Source organism: Mesoplodon bidens (assembly GCF_964165515.1).
Source record: "Mesoplodon bidens genome assembly, chromosome: X".
NCBI lineage: Eukaryota > Metazoa > Chordata > Mammalia > Artiodactyla > Ziphiidae > Mesoplodon > Mesoplodon bidens.
The window spans coordinates 45,911,511-45,931,318 of NC_138163.1; the positions used below are offsets into that span (position 1 = coordinate 45,911,511).

General features: G+C 39.8%; 1 protein-coding gene across 1 annotated transcript in view; it reads left to right on the forward strand.

The window, feature by feature from the left end:
• Positions 1–19,808, forward strand: part of GUCY2F (guanylate cyclase 2F, retinal) — a gene marked incomplete at both ends in the record, with an annotated part of 79,968 nt that overhangs the window by 22,940 nt on the left and 37,220 nt on the right. The window contains 4 exons of the mRNA XM_081222056.1: positions 688–772; positions 5,079–5,175; positions 9,499–9,630; positions 14,913–15,002. Coding sequence (XP_081078182.1) covers positions 688–772; positions 5,079–5,175; positions 9,499–9,630; positions 14,913–15,002 — 404 coding nt within the window. The remainder of the gene's footprint in view (positions 1–687; positions 773–5,078; positions 5,176–9,498; positions 9,631–14,912; positions 15,003–19,808) is intronic.

A 19,808-nucleotide genomic window follows, 5' to 3' on the forward strand; every position in this document is an offset into this window, starting at 1 on the left:
TATACTATTCCTATGCAAGTGTACCCCACACCCTTCTAAAACCAAATGCATCTATTTGAAATAGACTTCAACTTCTATTTTGTTTTAGCATGACATACCCAGCTACCTCTTTACTTGCCTCATCATATATTTCCCTCTGAAATCTTAGTAATCTATCCAGATACTTAGATTTTACAGAGGACAATTTACATCCTAGTGAAAACATTAATTATCAAAAACAGACTTACCCCTGAAGGACAAGTGTTACGTTTTTCATCTATAACTCACGAGGTCTATGGCCTCAGGTGAATTAAAAAGGTCTTTTATTTTATGAAGCCAACATAATACCCTTCACAGGTGAGCTAACATATTTATTCTCAAGAACTCTATTGCTGTCCAACTTAAATTAAAGTACTCAAAGTTTTCCATTCGTGGACTTTTTTTTCTCCAAAGAAACACCCAGGTCAGCCTTAATTCATGTGATTTGTTATTGTCAGAGTGGTGAGTGGTTTTGCTTCAGAACAGTGAAATTGCTTTCTGTGTCCATAAAGTCAACAAGACAGACTGTGCTGGAGAAAAATAGAATTAAGTTAGGTAGATGTAGCTTGATTTTAGAGTCACCAGAAAGCACGAGGAGTCGCTCAGTGGTGCCCTTTATTTACAGCCTCTTTCTGATGCCATTCTTCCTCTTCCTCTTCCTCTCTGCAGGCATAGACCCTGCCTTTGCTGTGATGGTCTGCCTTGCCTTGCTTATAGCCCTGCTGTCTATTAATGGATTTGCTTACTTTATAAGGTACATTTTTTTCTTTTTGTATATAAAACACAAGCCCATTATAGCCTTGTTAATATTGATTTCTGGGAAGTCATGTTTCAGTACAATTGCCTCATTACATGACCCACTGATTTTCTTTTTTCCGTAGTGATTTACCATCCCTACTGGCCCCATTTAGAGTGAAGTGTTTTCATGATGCCAAGAATAACTTCCTCAGCTGTGTTGTCAGTGTTGTCGCCTGTGAGTAGATCTGGCTCTCAACACTATCGTGAAATAAGAGAACTAGTACCTTAGGGCCTGCCTACTCTCTAGCTGTGCTCCCTTTTCCACTGGCAGAGTCTCCTATAAGCACTTCCTTCCTCAAATGGTATGGACTGGGATATTTTAACAAATTCCAAGAATTAGGCAGACTTTGGCTAGAATCTAAGATTTAGGAATAATGGTATTAATTCACAGGACTGCAGTGGGGATTAAATAAACTGAAGCAAGTATTGTACCTAGAACAATACCTGACTCACAGTAGGTGCTCAAGAAACAGTAAATCTCATCTCCTTCCCAAGCACGTGGGACTCTCCTGCTGATTGTTGGGAGCCCAGGATCCTCACTTTGACAGTAATCTCTTTTGCCCAGGGTATCATATTCCAGATTTTTACTGTCCTTCTTCCTTGGACAAAAAATATCCTAGCTGATCATCAACATCATCAAGTCCTTATTTATCTCCCTCAGATCATTTAATACATGAGCAACTACTCTGATGAACTAATTCAGGATCAGGGATAAATGGGTGAAGATGGCTTAATATGACACCTCTTTCTTATAATCTTTGCATTTTAACAGTTGGATCCTCCCCACATTAGGATGATTTGGGAAAAATGAAAAATGAAATCAGCCATACCCCTCCCACTTTACCCTTTCCACCCTGCAAACCACACCTTTGTTATCTCTTTGTGGGTGGTCCTAACAACAATATGACAAGAACTTGGGAGGGAATGGAGTGGAGCTATTTTGGAAAATTCCAAGAAAAAAAATGTCTAGAGTGTATTAAGTAGCTGCGTATTTTTTTTTTTTTTTTTTTTTTTGCGGTACGTGGGCCTCTCACTATTGTGGCCTCTCCCGTTGTGGAGCACAGGCTCCAGACGCGCAGGCTCAGTGTCCATGGCTCACAGGCCCAGCTGCTCCGCGGCATGTGGGATCTTCCCGGACTGGGGCACGACTCGTGTCCCCTGCATCGGCAGGTGGACTCTCAACCACTGTGCCACCAGGGAAGCCCCAGTAGCTGTGTAAATTTGGACAAGACACTAAATCTCTCTTGGCCAGAATTTTCTCATTTGTAAAATGAAGGAATTGGATTAGATGATCTTTAAGAGCCCTTCCAGCTCTGATGTTCTAATGAGTCTGCAAAATCCTGGATTGAAACTATAACAGGTGTTACTCTTAGTGTTAGAATGTTAGCATCGCTATGAAAAAACACTATTACCCATCTCCCCAGTATTAGGAACTTGATAAAGCCACACAAAGTAGTAGGTAGCTTATGCATTGTTAAAGCACACTTGATAAAGACAGTAGTGTAGTTCAAAGGAAGTTTTTCTTTCAATTTCTATGACTGTGACATATCTCTGCTCAGAACAGAAATTTAATGTCTTTAGCTGCTGCCAAAGAATAAAGTATTTAATTAACATCATGAGATACTTAGTGAAAATAAATGCCCTCCAATCAAAATCTTCCCCCTCTAGGGAGATTTGAAGAGTAATAGGCTCTGGTTCCCCAATGCCAGAAGATGCCATGGCAAGGTGGAAAATGGAGTCACTTAGCTGTTTATTTGTCAGTCCCCCCCACACTCTCCCCCAAATGACTGATCTCACTGGTCTTTCCCATGGAATGGACTGGTTTTTTGGGCTTAGAGTGAGCCTAACCTGCAATTCTCAGGAAGGGAAGGAAAAAAAGAAAAAAAAGTCATGGGGGCGTTGTTTGGATCTTGTGGGCTGAAGGGCAAAGAAGACTGGAGAGGAAAATGATTGGAGAGGAAAATGAGTTTGAGACAATTGGTACTTCAAGTGGTCACAGAAAACTCAGAGATGGGAGAGAGGCATATCATTTCCCAGAGTCACTTGGGCCTTGGTTCTTCAGTTAACAAAGCACAAAAGATGCCCTGTCTCTGATGCCTTCCTCCCTCTCTCTGCCCACCGTGGCTGCAATCAGAAGAGCTGAGCGGCTGATGAGTTTCTGTAATAGATGGTGATTACTTGCAGGAGAGTGGCTCTCTGTTCCTTCCTTTTCTCTGTGTTTTGATTGTTTAAGTTTTTTTTTCTTCAGAAAGAAAGACGTGCAAAGAACCCAACCACCCCAAAACAAAGGATTCTTTGAACTCCTCCTTTCTCCCTACTCTGAACCAGATTGCCTCGCCTTTCTATAAAGCTCTCCCGTGCTCTGTAATACTAATGATGATAATGAAAATAATGAGCTCTTATACTTTCATAGTGCTTCGCGCTCTTCGGAGCACTTTCACATATATTATCTCATTTGATTTTCAAAACAACTCTATAATGCGAGTAATGCAAGGACTATTATCTGGCTAGATAGATGAGGACACTGGGGCATGAAGAGGTTAAATTATTTATCCAAGGTAATCTGGCTAATTAATGACAGAATCTGCACTACACCCCAGGTCTCTGGATTGAGAGTCCAGTTTTTTTTTTTCTACTAGAGTGTATTCTGTAGCATGATTATTTTTACAGGTGTGCTTGTTTTAAGACAATTCACTGTGTATATGAAATAGATAAGTTAGGAGTGATGCTTTACTTTGCCAAAAGATTCATGTGCTCTACCCAAGAATTCACTACAGGGCTCTTTTAATTTTCTCTGCAGGGCAGCAGCTCCCACAGTGATAAGGGACATATTTGTTGGCAGACAATTAGAAACACATTAATTGTTTGTTTACAAATCAGTAGAATCACTGAGAAAAACTGTCTGGGTTGCCGGTACTTAAAGCTACAGTGACACTGTAGACTTCTTAGAGCAAGTTGACAAAGCATTTTCATTCAGTGGTTGTTTTCCCCATTCTGGCTGCCGGCTTTAATACATTCCACAGGGTGACCATTAAGGGGTTATGGAAAAAGTGAAGCCAAACTGTAGCTATCAGAGCCCCCAAGCCAAAACAGAACAAAACAACCACATGGACTAATCCAAGGTTCCCTTCAGGTCCTCAGGTTGCTCAGTTAGCTCAACTGAGGACCCACCTGGCTGTGTGGGTAGGCATCATAAACTCCTATGTGTCTAGTAATTGATTTGTAAGAAATAATTGCATTCACCGCAAATTAATGGGCATGTTTGGAGAGAATCAAGTTTAAACTGTGAGACAAGAATCTTTAAACAAGAGACCAATTCAGTCAAAGGAAAAAAATCTCAGTCAGCCCACTTGTTTGGAATCATGTAGACAAAGCAACCAACTGATTGAATTTTTCCACTTTTCAACCTGTTGCTTTGGCAACGTACAGATGCAACTTTGCAAGACAAGTGGTCTTGTGGGCAGAAATCTGGGCCCACAGCCAGACACCAAGGATTCAAGTCCCAGCTCTGCCTCAGGCTATGGGATCTCACATAATTTTCTTAATTTTGTTTTGTTTCTTTAATGTGTTTTTTGTATTTGTAAAATGGAGATTAATAATCCTTGGCCTTGGTATTATCAGAATATATACTATGGCATATGAGAAAAGGTGTTGAGTTCTTTAAAAGTATTCAGAGGTGGTGTTTTGAATGTACCCTTGATGTGGAATCACTGTTTTATTAGTCTGAGATACCATCCCCATGCAGCACTTTCCCTTTTGATACCTCTTTAAAAGCATTTTCACTTTTCTCTTTTGGTCTTTCTAACATTGCAAGTTATAAGGACCAGGCTCGTTCTCTCTCTTTGCTGTGGATACTGTGGTAAACATCTATGTGTGGTTATTCTCTCAATTATCTTGTGTGTGTATATATATATATATATATATATGTGTGTGTGTGTGTGTGTGTGTGTGTGTGTGTGTGTGTGTGTGTGTGGTACGCGGGCCTCTCACTGTTGTGGCCTCTCCTGTTGTGGAGCACAGGCTCTGGATGCGCAGGCTCAGCGGCCATGGCTCACGGGCCTAGCCGCTCCGCAGAATGTGGGATCTTCCCGGACCAGGGCACGAACCCGTGTCCCCTGCATCGGCAGGCGGACTCTCAACCATTGCGCCACCAGGGAAGCCCTATCTTGTATATTTTTTTAACTTCTATCATAGGGCAAATTTACCCCTGGTTTGCAAAACATTCAGCCCCCTGTGACCTTCTGATTGTATGCTTGTTTCAGACATCGTATAAATAAAATCCAGTTGATTAAAGGACCCAACAGAATTCTACTGACTTTGGAGGATGTGACATTTATCAATCCCCACTTTGGCAGTAAGGTAAGGAGCATCCCTTTCTCTTACTGCACGGCCCAAGCTGGCATCCACACGCCACAAATAACTATTGGGCACTTGGCATGTAGCTAGCCTGAACTGAGATGTGCTGTAAGAGTAAAATACACGTTGGACTTAGAAGACAGTATAAATGTAAAATATCTCATTAAAATTTTAAAATATATTAATGACATGTCAAAATGATAATACTTCAGATATATTGGGTTAAATAAAGTATATTACTAAAATTAACCTCATCTGTTTCTTTTTAGGTTTTTTAATGTGACTACTAGAAAACTTAAAAGTACATATGTGGCTCATGTTACATTTCTATTGGATAGTGCTGTCTTAGTTTTGAGAAAGTGATGCAGCGGACTTTGAGCAATAGTGTAGCTTTGACTTCATATAGCCCTTTTTTGTACATTTGGACTCAACATGTGATTGCTAGTTCCTCAACAGTGGAGGTACATCTTTTTTGTTTTAATGTTAGCTCATAGCACCTGATGTGGTGCTGATAGTGTAATAGGTGCTCTTAAAAGTGGTGAATGAATCAACTAGTGAAAGAAAGTTAAGTGTCACCAGGTGTTCTCTTCTGATTGTGATTGTGTTGTAATTGGCTATTTTCACTGAGTGCCTGCCACTATGTCCTGGCCTTGGGCTAGGCTTTGTAAGAGATGGCATGTAGTCCCTGCCTTCATGGAGATTACAGTCAAGTCAGAGAGACACATCATACCGTACGAGTTGGTAGATGCCATATTGCACAAAGGACACTAGAAATATGGTAGAACTTAAGAGGAGATAGATCAGTGGAGGAAGTCTTCTCAGAGACCCAGCACCGAGTCTAGGTCTTAAAGAAGGCGGGAGAGGATTTGTCTAGGTCCCAGGTCACAAACTGGTAACCACTTTTGTCTGACCTTTATGGTTTTAAAAAAATTGTAGCCAGAATTTTGGAATTGTGAGATTACACATAAAAACCTGGATTTCTGGGTGTTCTTTATAGGTTGGAAGATCTATCAACTTTGGGCATCATTGTGGCAACTGGCTGAAACTCTTCAGTAGTTGCCATTTTGGGAAGAATTTGCAAAAACGATGTCTGCAGTTTGACACAGTTCCCATCACTCTCTATTGTCTTATACTCAACTTATTTCATCAACTTATATTACCTGCCTCGCCCCTATAGGCCTCCTAGGCAGAGAAAACAGCACAAACAAGAGCTTGGAAAAGAAAATGTGTAGGGAAGAGGTTTTTTTTTTGTTTTTTTGTTTGTTTTTTGTGGTACGCGGGCCTCTCACTGCTGTGGCCTCTCCCATTGCGGAGCACAGGCTCCGGACGCGCAGGCTCATCGGCCGTGGCTCACAGGCCCAGCCGCTCCGCGGCATGTGGGATCTTCGCGGACCGGGGCACGAACCCGTGTCCCCTGCATCGGCAGGCGGACTCTCAACCACTGCGCCACCAGGGAAGCCCTAGGGAAGAGTTTTGTCCAATGCAGCTAGTAGTAGGAGACTGTGCCTCTTTGTGCCCAGTATATATGGTCAAAATAAAGACATTAGTCTTTGCAAATTCTTGTATGGTGGTGGCAGGGTGTAGGGAGAGGATTCCCACACCTCACATTGTTCTTATGTGCTATTTACTTTTGCTACACCAGCATACCAGATCTGAGAATTAATTATCTCTGTGACAGAACTGATCACTTGCCTAAATGTGACACTAAAAGGTATGCTTTAACTAGTTGGCTGGGTGAGAGTGGATTTACATGATGATACCCTGTGCATTTGGAATCAAATAAAAAGTTCAGCTGTTTGCTTTAAGTCTCAATTACAACCCTAACTCTTACTTGTTTAAATCACCAGATCCTTTTGTAAGGTTGATATCATGTTCCTGGAAATGTGTTGCTGAATGCCAAAATGATCACTGTGGCTGAAAGCTACATTCTGCCCTTATGCCATCAAAATGTATTGATGTTAGTCTCTATTTTTGAAGCCACCAGAGGACACTGGAACTCAGGTGGTGGAATTTGTCTCGATTTGTCATATTCAATATAACTAGATGTTTTGGGTCTAAAGTGTCAAAACAATAAACATAGCTCAGTTTTGGACTGAATTAGCCTCTCCTTTTTATAGGCCTTGCAGTAGTCCAGTAAATATAAAACCTTCTCCACCTATGCCTTCTCTCTTTCCTACTGAGACACAAAATATATTTGGGTTTCATACCAGTTCTCACAAAATCACCATAAATAGCAGAATAGTGCTACCTTCAGATGAGCAAAGTGCCTAAGGTTTTAAAATCTTGTTCATGATAATAGATCTTTTCTTTCACTTGTGCATAAATTCTGACATAAGGTGAGTTAAAAAAAAACAGTCATCACCACTTCTCACCATATGAGTGATAAAAATTAATAGCAACAGGGATAGATAGCCTTACAGGGCTGCTTCTTCTTCTTCTTCTTCTTCTTCTTCTTCTTCTTCTTCTTCTTCTTCTTCTTCTTCTTCTTCTTCTCCTTTTTTCTTTGCTACATTGCCCCAGGTGGAAAGGGATGGCATTACCTAGAAGAACATAGCCCTTGGCCTCCAGATCCTTTTTGGCACTTGGCTTGTACCATGGGTTCTGATGGAAGAAGATAAGGGGAGCATATATTTTCCTTAACTGCTGTGTAGTCACAAACTTGCAGCTGGCTGTGTCTAATCAGTCAAGAAGCCAAGCCAAGAATTCCATCCAAATGGAATGTCTGAAAGTGTAAACTCTTGGTGAATAAAAATTTAATTCAGTCTAGAAAAATTGGCAGGTCAGCAGAAGTCAGGTCAGGAAAGGAAGTTTTTAGAAGAAAGTGAAGCTGAAGCTCAAATATATGTGGATTTTGGCAGATTCTCTTGCTTTCTCCTTTGCTCTTCATGGAGAGGTTTATATCTCAATATAGAGATCTAGGTGCTCCTGCTGAGATATGAAAATAAAGAATGAAAGGGAAGTGGATTCCTCTCTGGCCTTACTCTGTTGAGGAGAGTTCAGGTTGATGCAAGGGTTATGTGAAGAGTCAAGTTTTCTACCTTGTCTGAATCTTGAGCTGTTGGGACTTCAACACATTAGGGGCTAAGTATAGTTTATTATTGCCTTGGAGCTTTGTGATAGTCTTGTCTTGGTAGAATGAACTGAACTCAGGGCTAAATCAACTGGTGATCTTCCATTTATCAAAGACTGTTAAGGACAGAGTGTGTGAAACTACTTGAGATTAATTTTTATTGGCAAGCAAAAGTGAAACAAAGCATGATGTGGTACAAAGAACACAAGACCGGAAATATAACATCTACATTCCTCTTCCAGTCCCTGAGTCCCTCTCTAGGTTTCTGTTTCTTCATTGTAAAATGAGAGTGTGGGAGTTGGTGGTAGGGAATGGCCTAGACAATACCAAATGTAACTGCTAACTCTGAATTGCTATAATTTTAAGAAAGGCATATTTAGAGACTTGGAGAAGGATATGAGGAACTTGTTGACTTATTATTTCTTCATATGAAGTACGTCTGTTGGCTCAGTTGAAGATATTAAGTTCAGTTGAAGATGTTCAATTTTAAAAGTTAACACAGATTGGAGATAACCCTTCCTTTTGTCATTCAACTGTACACTTCTTAGCCCTCTCTTATCAGACATATGTGTACTAATTAACAAATAAAGGAATAAGAAATTTGGCCTATTTAAACCTCAGACTTATAAATCATGGGCAGATGATCTTCTCACTCTCCGTGGTAATGGTAATCTTATAGCTTTCTGAGATATCTTCTGTCATTAATCTTGCCTGCACAAAAAAGTAGGCCATTCAAGATGGTATAACATAAAGAGCTAGGCCTAAGAGCCAGAACAGTGGGATTCTGTCCTAATTTTTCTATTGATTTTTTCAAAATGTTAGATTCTCATCTTTTTCTCATTTTTGTCTATAAAATGAGGGTCCCAAATTAAATTATGACAGGTGTTCTTTCTTGTCCCCCAAAATCCACGGCTCTAATCTTCTCTAGGAGATGGAAATATCTGCAAAGCTTTGCCTTCTAATCTTCTCTAGGAGATGGAAATATCTGCAAAGCTTTGCCTTTCTTTTGTGGTATATGGAGGTGAATTGTGGTATACGGAGGTGAAGCACAGAACCAATCCTAGGATAAAAAAAATGCTGGGGATAGGAAAAGTTAATCAATCTCATGTTTATAGAGCTCAACTCATAGAGTTACTCTCTTAGGAATTAAAAAAGAAAAAATACCATGTAAGCATAGTGTCTATACCATAGCTCAATGCTCTGTCCTTAATCATGGTAATTTTGTTCATAAACTTTCTTTTCTAATCCTTTCACAGAGAGGAAGTCGTACCAATGTAAGCTTCCAGATCACATCGGAGGTCCAAAGTGGAAGGTCCCCAAGGCTCTCCTTTTCTTCAGGGAGCCTAACTCCAGCCACCTATGAAAACTCCAACATAGCGATTTATGAGGTAGGATATCCAACAGCTATCTAATCTGCTGCCTTCTTGGGTTTTAAAATGAGGCAGTGACGTAGGACTTACTTAGTCTTTGTGCCAAAATATTGAGGCTTTTGGTAAGTCTTTCCTTTTGATAAGTTTTTTTGTCCATTATTCCCTTACAGACTTGTTTGGTTGACATTTTTGATGATGATTTTCCTCGGCAACTAATCTACTTACTTCCAACTTCATTGATCTTTCAACACCATGTATTTACTATGAATGCGGAGAAAAGTTCGTGAGGCCCAAACACCTAACCATGTCACTCATTCCAGAAGACATAGATATAATAATAGAAGAAATGACTTCCTGAGTGAAATGTTTGTGATGGGATGTCTAGCGACATGCTTATATAGAGTAAGGCTTGGGGCAAGCTCTTCCCTTCAAATACTGCTTGTTCTTCCTTTACCTGTTATTCTCTGATATTACTGAAATCTTAAAAAAATTATTCATTTCTTTCCTTTTCTCAGCCTGTACTTCCTCTTGCAGTAAAAGGTTACCTTCTGATGTCTAAAATAGAAATCCTTTTTATTTCACTTAAATTTCTGTCTTTCAAGCTTTAAGAGACCACCCCCAACCCCTTGTTCTAAGATACTGGAATTTGGCAACCAGAACAAATCTTGCATCAGTTAGAGAGACTAACTGTTTCTTCTCAGCAGGAAAGAGTTAAGCCGGGGGTAAAAGGGAAACTAGACTGCCTTTCTGTCCCTCCTAAGTAAGGCCTTCCCAGTATGGTTTCCTTGTTTTGTTTGAAGATACTCCCAAAAGCAGCAAACACTCTCAACTTCAATAGTAACTACAAAGAAAGTCCAAAACAGGCCAGAATGAGTTTTTAGGTTGTCCACCATTGGATTTTCCAAGTGAATGCTCTCCTTCATTGGATAAATAATTTATAGCTACATAAAAACGCCAAGGTCAGCATGGCATATATTTTCTCAGTGTACCTGAAGTGTGTTGACTTAAATTTGGAGCAGGAAACCTCTGGATCTTGCCTTGAACTTAATTTAATCAAAGAGGAGATTTGATTCGAATGTAAACTTGAGGTATTGGGGAATTGACAGTTCTACTCTCTCAAAGACCAAAGGCAAGATAATCTCAAGATAATCTTTTGAATGTCAAATGGAATGGGGCTGATGGCTTTACAAATATATTGACATCTCTAAGATTCTGAAGTAAATCTCAATACCTATGGCAGTCTCTTGGTTTTTCATCTGTAAACTGAGGGGTTGAACTAAATTCTTAATCTTGGCTATTCACTAGAATCTCTGTGGGAAACTTAAAAAAAATACCTATGCCCAGGCATAGTAACTCTGATTCATTTGGTATGGGGTGGGCCCAGGCATTGGTATTTCTTTTAAAAGTTCCCCTATATGTGCAGCCAGGGTTGAGAATTGCTGAACTAAGAGTAAGGCCTCTTCTGGCTCGGATATGCTATGATTCTCTGATCCTGCGGAAGAATTTATGTGTTTAATTGTGGTATGTTTTATTTGGTGGAGCTGGAAGGTGATAGTGTAGAATTAAGAAGGGAGAAAATAAACATCTGTATGTAATTGGATTTTAAGAATCTGTCAGATATTTCCTCATTTTGGAAGGAAGCACAGTTGAGTTAGTTCCCATAATGACTGCTGTTGGTCAGTCAGATCATGGGTGTTTCTGAATTGTGTAGGCCAAAGGAGAACTTTATCTGCACAAACGGAAGGTGTTAGTGAGAATAATACTACACCATGAGGTCAAGATTAGGCTGATGGCAGGGTGCAAAGGAAGACAGTCGAAGCTAGAAAACTGCCCAGCTAGAGCTAAAGAGGACTCCGGGAGAGAGGAGTAGTCAATCGAATCAACAGACCAAACAAAGAGGTCCAGTGTGCCTTCTGAAACAGCCCTCTATTAGGAGTGTTTTAAAGATTCATTATCTAGTTTCTGTTTAGCATAAACCGAATTTTCATAAGAATTTTTACTGGAAGGTGTGGAAGTTCCAGACAACGTGCCTGGAGTAGCAGATACCTAATAACAGAGGACAGGCTTCTTTAGGACATGCCATAACATTGTAATACATTGACACAGATTCACACTTTGATGGGACACACAGATGCATAGCCTTCAGAACTGTACAGGAAAATCAGCCCTTATCTCAGAGATACTCTGTGAGGTGTAAAAGGAAAGCCAGCTGAGCAGACTGCTGGGGAGAAAGAGCAATGACTGGCCGATGCAATGGGGACGTGTCAGGATCTGTTCTAATAGCCACAGTCTAGGGGAGAGGGGGTGAGGTGGGCAGTAGTGCAAGCCTGACACACTCAGAGAGAACCCACTGAACTGATCCTCCCTCTTTATTCTCTGACTCCTTCTGTCCCTCAACCTCTCCCTGTGTTTTTCTCTTTGTCTCATTTCTGTCTCTCCCCCGCACACCCTCCCCATTCATCTCTCTTTTCCAGAGCCTTTTTTTTTTTTTACTATCTTCCCACCTTCTATATCCCGTATAGCTCTCTCTCCGCTCCTCTCCTTTGCACCAACCATCTTTTCTCTCTCATCTCAGAATTGGATCATCAAAGCTGAAAAGGACCTTAGAAATCATCTAAGTCATCCAGCTCTATCAGTGAGGAAACTGAGGCTCAGGCCAATGAGGTAGCTACCCTAAGACCACCCCTGAATTTGAGGCAAAGCCAGGTCTAGATCTTAATTCTCTTGACTCTTAGTTAATACAACATGGCCTTAGTGCAAAACTGATGGATTTTAAATTACTTCTAAAAACTTTAGTGGATAGAGTTTGATGTTTCTTCCTCTTAATTAAAAAGTGAATGATGAGTGAAGCATTTTATCATTCTTTCTCTTAAAAGAAAAAACAAAACAAATAGTGCATGTGCACTAAAGATAAAACCGGCCCATATCCTCCCTTTTCCTCATTACTCATAAAGTAGGATACACACAGACTTAATAAACATTTGCTTATAAAGTTCATGAGCATTGTTTAAATCTTTAAACAAACACACACAAATCCCCCAAACCAAAGAAAGCCCATGGGAGGAAAGAGCAACAAAGTGGGAGATGGAAGACCTTGGCTCTGTTACTACCTAACCTTCTGACCTTGGGCAAGTCACTTAATCTCTTCAGGCTTCAATTCCTTTAAATATGATGTCCTCAAATTTGGTGATTTGGGAGGAAAAAAAGCTCTGCTTAACTACTTGTAAAAGTTAATAAGCAAGAGAGAAAGCGGACCCATATCTGCAATAGGGCAGACTCCAGGAAGAAGGTATTAGGCACTGGCTATAGGCAGCGTCAGGGCTGCCAGTACTGATATTCAGGCTGTACACTGCACAAGGGAACCACTTCTAAGAGGGTACTCTTCACATTGTAGACCTATAGTAACTTATATGAGAGTGGTGCAGGAGTGAGCAAAGAGATTCTGGCCTCTCAGCCTAGTTCTGGAATGAGGGGGCGGACCTGACAAAGAGGCCTTACCTGGCAGGCAGGGCTTGGTGGTACGCAGAATACTGAAGCTGCTAGTGGAGTGTTTTCCCTGGTGTCTGGAGTATGTGTGAGTCAACGAGAGTGTGGTACATGCACAGATATATACAGCTGGGACTGCTGCCCAACATCACAGGGCTGCCACAGGCTGCAAAATAATATTCTCACATTATTTTTTTTTACTTGAGGGAAAGCACCCTTTGCTAATTAGCACAAAGGTGCCATAGAGGCTAGCAGTGACCATGGTCCAAGTAATATTATTGCAAAGGTGCTGGGAAGGCTTTACTATATACACATCAGTGTATAACCCACACATGGGCTGACTTTGTAAATTCCAGTTAGAGTTTATTCTTTCAGCTTAAACCTCAGCCTTTGATCCCTCTAAAGGGCAAAATCCTTTAGATTTTGTGGGGCCTTACAATGGGCCTTTCTAACCAGTTCCTAAGTGACTATGATGTAACTGGTCTAGGGCCACACTCAGGGAATTGCTGGGCAAGAGACCAGGAAAGCTGCCTTTGGGACTTTGACCACTGTGCTACAGGCAGGCACTGGTCCTGGACCACCTTTCTGAATTTTGTGGGCGTGAGCCTGGCTGGCACAGTTTTGTTCAGCTGCTGAAGGTCTCTAGAAGCTATTTCCTAGTTAAAGGGTTTTGAGCTCCTTGGCCAGAAGATACCCTCTAACACACAGTACGGCAAGTAACTCAGATGCCTGCAGCTCCCATTATTAGCCTTTGCCTCCGGCTGGTCTCCAGATGTAGTGCCACAGCTGGATATATTCCATAATAAGAGAGTGGCTACACTCTCTTATTCTCGGAATTTGACTGTACAGAGCTCTCTGCTTTATTATCTCTACTTGATGACAAATTGGTGCAGCCTGAAATGGAATCTCCAGGCTATAGGTAATAGACGTGAAAGCACTTTGAAGAGGAGAGAGCGCTGTGCAAATGTAAGGCATTATTATTATTATTACAGAGAAAAAGGAATCTATGTATTGCTTTTTTCAGATTTGGGCTGGACAGAAACTAAATAGGGCTCGGTGACTGATGAATTCTTGAGGCTATGCACGTAGAAGAAAATTATCTATCAGGCACTGGTGTTAAAGTGAAGACAGTAAAATAATTGTTGTTTTTGACTTGACAGCAGCCTTAGAAATAGCTGTTTTGTGCTTAAAACGTCAGAAATAGACTTCTGAAAGAGTCTAGATTACCCTATTACTATGGTGGTACATTTGTACATCCAAATAAAAAATGTTTAATCGATGTTTAAGCCAATCAGTTTATGATTAAAGCATAACAGGCCCCCAAAATGGCCTGTCCCACAAGAGAAAAATGGATGAAGGTAAATGCAGGAAACATTTGCTGTACTACATCTCCTGCCCTACATCTCTCGACATAGACGCCTCAAGGCAGTGAGAATTGCAACCATCAACCATCACCATTAATCGCAGGAAACCTGGTGCTACATCACTTAGCTATGAATGAGTGAAATGACCCGGCACTTTCTGCAGTTAGTTAAGGAAGTCGTTGCAGAGAGCAGTATCATTCCTTTTATGGCATCTGCATCCCTGCAATTGTTTCCCTGCTTTAGTTAATTGGAATTTTAAACTTTAACTTCTCTGTGTGACCTCCTTTTTCTCTCCGAATTACAGAATGTCCATGGGGTGGAGGGTGAGAGAGGAGGAACAACGCTTGTTTAGGTTGATGGTCTAACTATAAACTCTTCATGTGGAAGGGACATTGCTCTAAAGCTGCTGGCAACTAAGGCTCACCAACAGTCTTTATCTTTTCTTTCTAGGGTGATTGGGTGTGGCTGAAAAAGTTCCCTTCTGGAGATTTTGGAGACATTAAATCCATCAAATCAAGTGCAAGTGATATGTTTGAAATGGTATGAGAAACCCTCTCATATATATTCCCACTGAAACCACCAATCCTTTCTCCAGAGTAACTAATATCAGCTGTTAGGAAGATCCTTTAAGAGATCAGTGCAGGGAAACTATAGGGTAGCTACTGACTCGTTACGACCATATGATGCAATGGCAAAAGTATGGGCTCTGGAGTCAGAAAGACATGAAGGATTCACTTCTCAGCTTTACCACTTAAGAGATATATTAACTTGGGAAAGTCACCTAAACTCCCTGAGCTTTACTTTCCTTATTTGTAAAAGGAGTATATTAATGTCTGCTTCCCAGGGTTGAGATAATACATGTAAAGCATCTCGCACATTTCCTGACATATAGCTTCTTTGTAAAATGGTAGGTATCTGATGATTATTAAGTACATATCCCATAATCATTCAAAATCTCCGTTTGCCAGGCCTGGAAAAGTCATCTGGTAATTTTTATTTACATAAGAAAAAAGGTGATTTCCCAATCCCACCAATTATATTAAAAAAGTCCTTGGGGGCTTCCCTGGTGGCACAGTGGTTGAGAGTCTGCCTGCCGATGCAGGGGACACGGGTTCGTGCCCCGGTCCGGGAAGATCCCACATGCCACGGAGCAACTGGGCCCGTGAGCCATGGCCGCTGAGCCTGCATATCCGGAGCCTGTGCTCCTCAACGGGAGAGGCCACAACAGTGAGAGGCCCACCTACCGCAAAAAAAAAAAAAAAAGTCCTTGGATAGTTTGTTTAAGGAAGTAGTCTGTACATAAGGCAGAGATGATGATGCTTCCTCTCAAACCATTTAAAATTGACTCCTCCTTGAACTTTGAGTTCATAAAAGATTTATGGAGACTGTCTCTGGTTCCTTCAGACTCATGAAAGTGGGATTTCTAGAAGATAATGATATATTTCTTCACATTTATGAATCAGGCAAGTTCAAATCAATCCAATAGGATTGAATGAGACACCTGCTACATCCAGACTGCTGTACAAGTGAGAAAACAAGGGAAATGGGGAAATGGAAGAGGTGCAGCCCATGAGGGACCCAATGTGCCCCATGGATCAGAATGAGATGTTATGATTTGGTATTTCCCTTATATGTGGTTTTGATGCCTGGAGCTGAAGGAAAAATAATGAGAGATGAATCCAGAAGGGGGGACTAAGGTCAGAGCTAGAATAAGCAGTTCCACACTGGTTTGATTATCTGGGATGCTAAACAGAGAGCTAGATCCAAAGTATGGAGCCAAACAATGCCAAACCTGGGGGAGCTGATAAACTAGAAGTATGGAAATGAGAAGACCCAAGGTAGAGTGTGTCCATGATACCTTTTTTGGGTAATTTAAAATTCTGACATAATTTCAAACTTGCAGCAAAGCTGCAAGAATAATTCAAGGAACTACTGTATATCCTACCCAGATTAAGCAATTGTTTACATTTTTCCTAGTGCTTTTCATTCTCTATTTATAAATTTATGTACAGACGGCCTTCAGAATCCATGTGTTCTGCACCCCTTGATTTAACCAACTTCAGATTGGTTAAATCTGCAGCTGCAGAACCCACGGATATGGAGGGCCCACTGTACTATTTTATTTTATTTTATTTTTTAAGTTGACAAGTATTTATTACATTGTTTGATAACAACCAATATTATGTGTTAAATAGTATTTTTTTAAAGGATAAAATCATGATTCTCGCACAAATACCAAATGAATACATGTCAAAGGTTTTGTTTAAATCATTAAATATATAAGGGAATCAGGAAGTTACTACAACCACTTCAAGGGAGAATTCAAAGTACTGCTGTATCATTTTATATAAGGGACTTCAACGTCCATGGATTTTGGTATCCTCAGGGGATTGGAATAAATCCCCAGTGGATACTGAGAGATGACTATATATTCTTTTTTTCTCAACCATTTGAGAGTAAGGTGTAGAAATCATGCCATTTTCCCTCTAAATACTTCAGTGTTTATTTCCTAAAAACAAAGACATTCTTGTATATAACTATGGTATAATCATCAAAATCAGAGAATTTAGCATTGATACAGTAATATTATCTAAACTACTGCTCATATTTTAATTTTATCATTAGTCATAATACATTATAGCTAATTTTTCCCTGGGCCAGTTTCCAATCCACGTTTACACATTGTAGTTGGTTGTCATGTCTTTTTAGTTGCCTTTAATCTGAAACAGAGTCTCAGCTTTTTGTTGTTGTTGTTGTTGTTTTTCTTTATTTTGATATTTTTTGAAGAATTCAGCTGAGTTATTTTGTAGATGGTCCCTCAATTTGGGTTTTTTCCATGTTCTTCATGGTTAGATTTAGGTTATGCATCTTCAGCCAGAATGCTACAGAAGTGATGCAGTGTTCTTTTCAGTGCTTTGTATTAGGAAGCGCATAATGTTGATTGTCCCATTATTAGTGATATTAACTCTTATTGCTTGGTTTAGGTGGTGTCTACCAGATTTTGCCACTGTAGAGCTACTGTTATTTTTTCCTCATTGTAATTAATACATAATTTGTACAGAGATACTTTGAGTCTGTATAAATATCCTGTTTTTTTATCAAATTTTTACCTACTAATTTTAGCATCCATTGATGATTCTCTAACTCTAGCATTCTTTCTATGTTTATTTGTTGGCTCTGTATTGTAAGAAAGAGCCTTACCTTCTCTACCGTTTATTTATTTATTCATACATTTATACCAGTGGTTTTAATTTTATTCAATTATCTATCATTTATATCTATCTATCTATTTATCATCCATCTAATACCTCCAATTGTAATTGAATGCCACAGAGTTCATTCTATCCTTTCCCTTTCTGTATTTGTAACTCCTTTTCCCAACAGTTAGAAAACTGGCTCCCATTATCCTCATGATATCTTTTTGTGTCCCCTTACTAACTTGTGTTACTATGTCAGGTGCAGATAGCAACTCAATTCTAGGGTGAAGGCCAATTTTCCAGAATTTACCATGTGAAAGGCCCCAATTCCTTTCTAGTACTTTTATGAAGCAGGAAGTGGATCTGACGATGCTATCACTGTGAGTCTAGCACTGCTTTGCCTACTATGTGCCTTCATGATTTTAAAATTTTGGGACTGAGTATCAGGGCCCAGACTGGAAAACACATCTTGGTGAGCCAGCTATAGAAGGGAGTCATGTAGAGTCAGATAGATATTCCTTAAAGGGAAACAGCTGGAGTCAGAAGGCCAAAGGACTCATGACTTCCAACATCTTTTAGGGTCCCAACTTCTGCAAAGATGTATTCAGGAAAATCAGGCTGTATCTATCTCCCAGTCTCATGTTCTTTCCCATCATCTGGAACTGAGTGGCATACTCCTTGTACCTTCTAATACCTTGGCTATTTAGTTCCTTGCCATATAATCTCTAATCATCTTCTCTTCTATTTCACTTTGGCCATCCACTACTATCATTATACCTTGGGGTTTGTCATTATCTATAATTGCTACTGAAAGTGCTTCACTTCCAAAATCATAGATTCAAACATCACACTCTCTGACTATAGCCTTCTCTTCTTTCAACTGTGCCTATATTTTACATTGGGTCTTCCTGTCTACTGACCTCTACTTTCTCCCATCCCACAAGCCCTTCTTTTATCTTCTTTCATGCCCACCTTAGATTTCATAGTTGACCATTTGAACACATTCTTATTTCTGTCTTTTTGGACACACTTACAAAACTCATATTCAGGATGACCCTAACTCTTAACTTTCTTTGTGCCTGCATCTGAACAGCTGAGTATTATGGCAGAAGGTCATGCAACAAGGTATATTGTTTCCATCTTAAAATGTCCCTTAAAATTATCCTTTAAGACCATTATAATACTTCATTAGTTAATTCACTTTCTACAACCTGTATTTCAGAGCTTCTCCATTTTCCTTAAAAGTCCAATGTTCTCTTCCTCTATTTTTACTGTTACCATCCTGGTCCAAGCCACCATCATCACCCACTAGAGCTACTGCAATTGTCTGTTTTTTTTTTTTTAAAGAGACAGTTTAGTTTTTAGAGCAGTTTTAGGTTCACAGAAAAATTGAGCCTCCCCCACTAACAACATCCTGAACCAGAGTGGTACATTTGTTATCAGCCATGAGCACACACTGACACATCATTATCACCCAAAGTCCATAGCTTACATTAGGGTTCAGAGGGTAGTACATCCTATGCATTTTGACAAATGCATAATGATGTATCTACCATTATAGTAACATACAGAATAGTTTCAATGCCCTAAAAATCCTCTATGCTCTGCCTATTCACACCTTCCTCCCCCTAAACCCTGGCAACCACTGGCAATTGTCTTTACACATATCCACTTTTATCATTGTCAAATCTTTTCTCCACATTGCAATCTGAATCCAAATCAAACCTGATCTTGTCAGTTCTCTGCTTGAATCTCTTTAATTAGATTCCTATTGTTCTTCTCTTTGTGTGGAGATTTTAAATTACAGATTCAATTTCTTGAATTGTACTATTCAATTTAATTTCTTGAATTGGACTATTCAAACTTTCTATTTCTTCTTATACCTGTTTCAATAAGTTATGGCTTAAAAGGAAGTTGTCCATTCCATATATGTTGTCGAACTTACTGGCATAAAGTTGTACATAATATGCTCATGCAATCTTTTAAGTAGCCTTAGGATCTGTAGTGATGCTCCCATTTTCATTTCTGATATTGATAATTTGTGTTTTCTCTTTCTTGATCAGTTTTGCTGGAAGATTATCAATTTTATTAATCCTTTCCAGAAATCAACTTTTGGCTTTGTTGATTTTTCTCTGTTGTATGTCTGCTT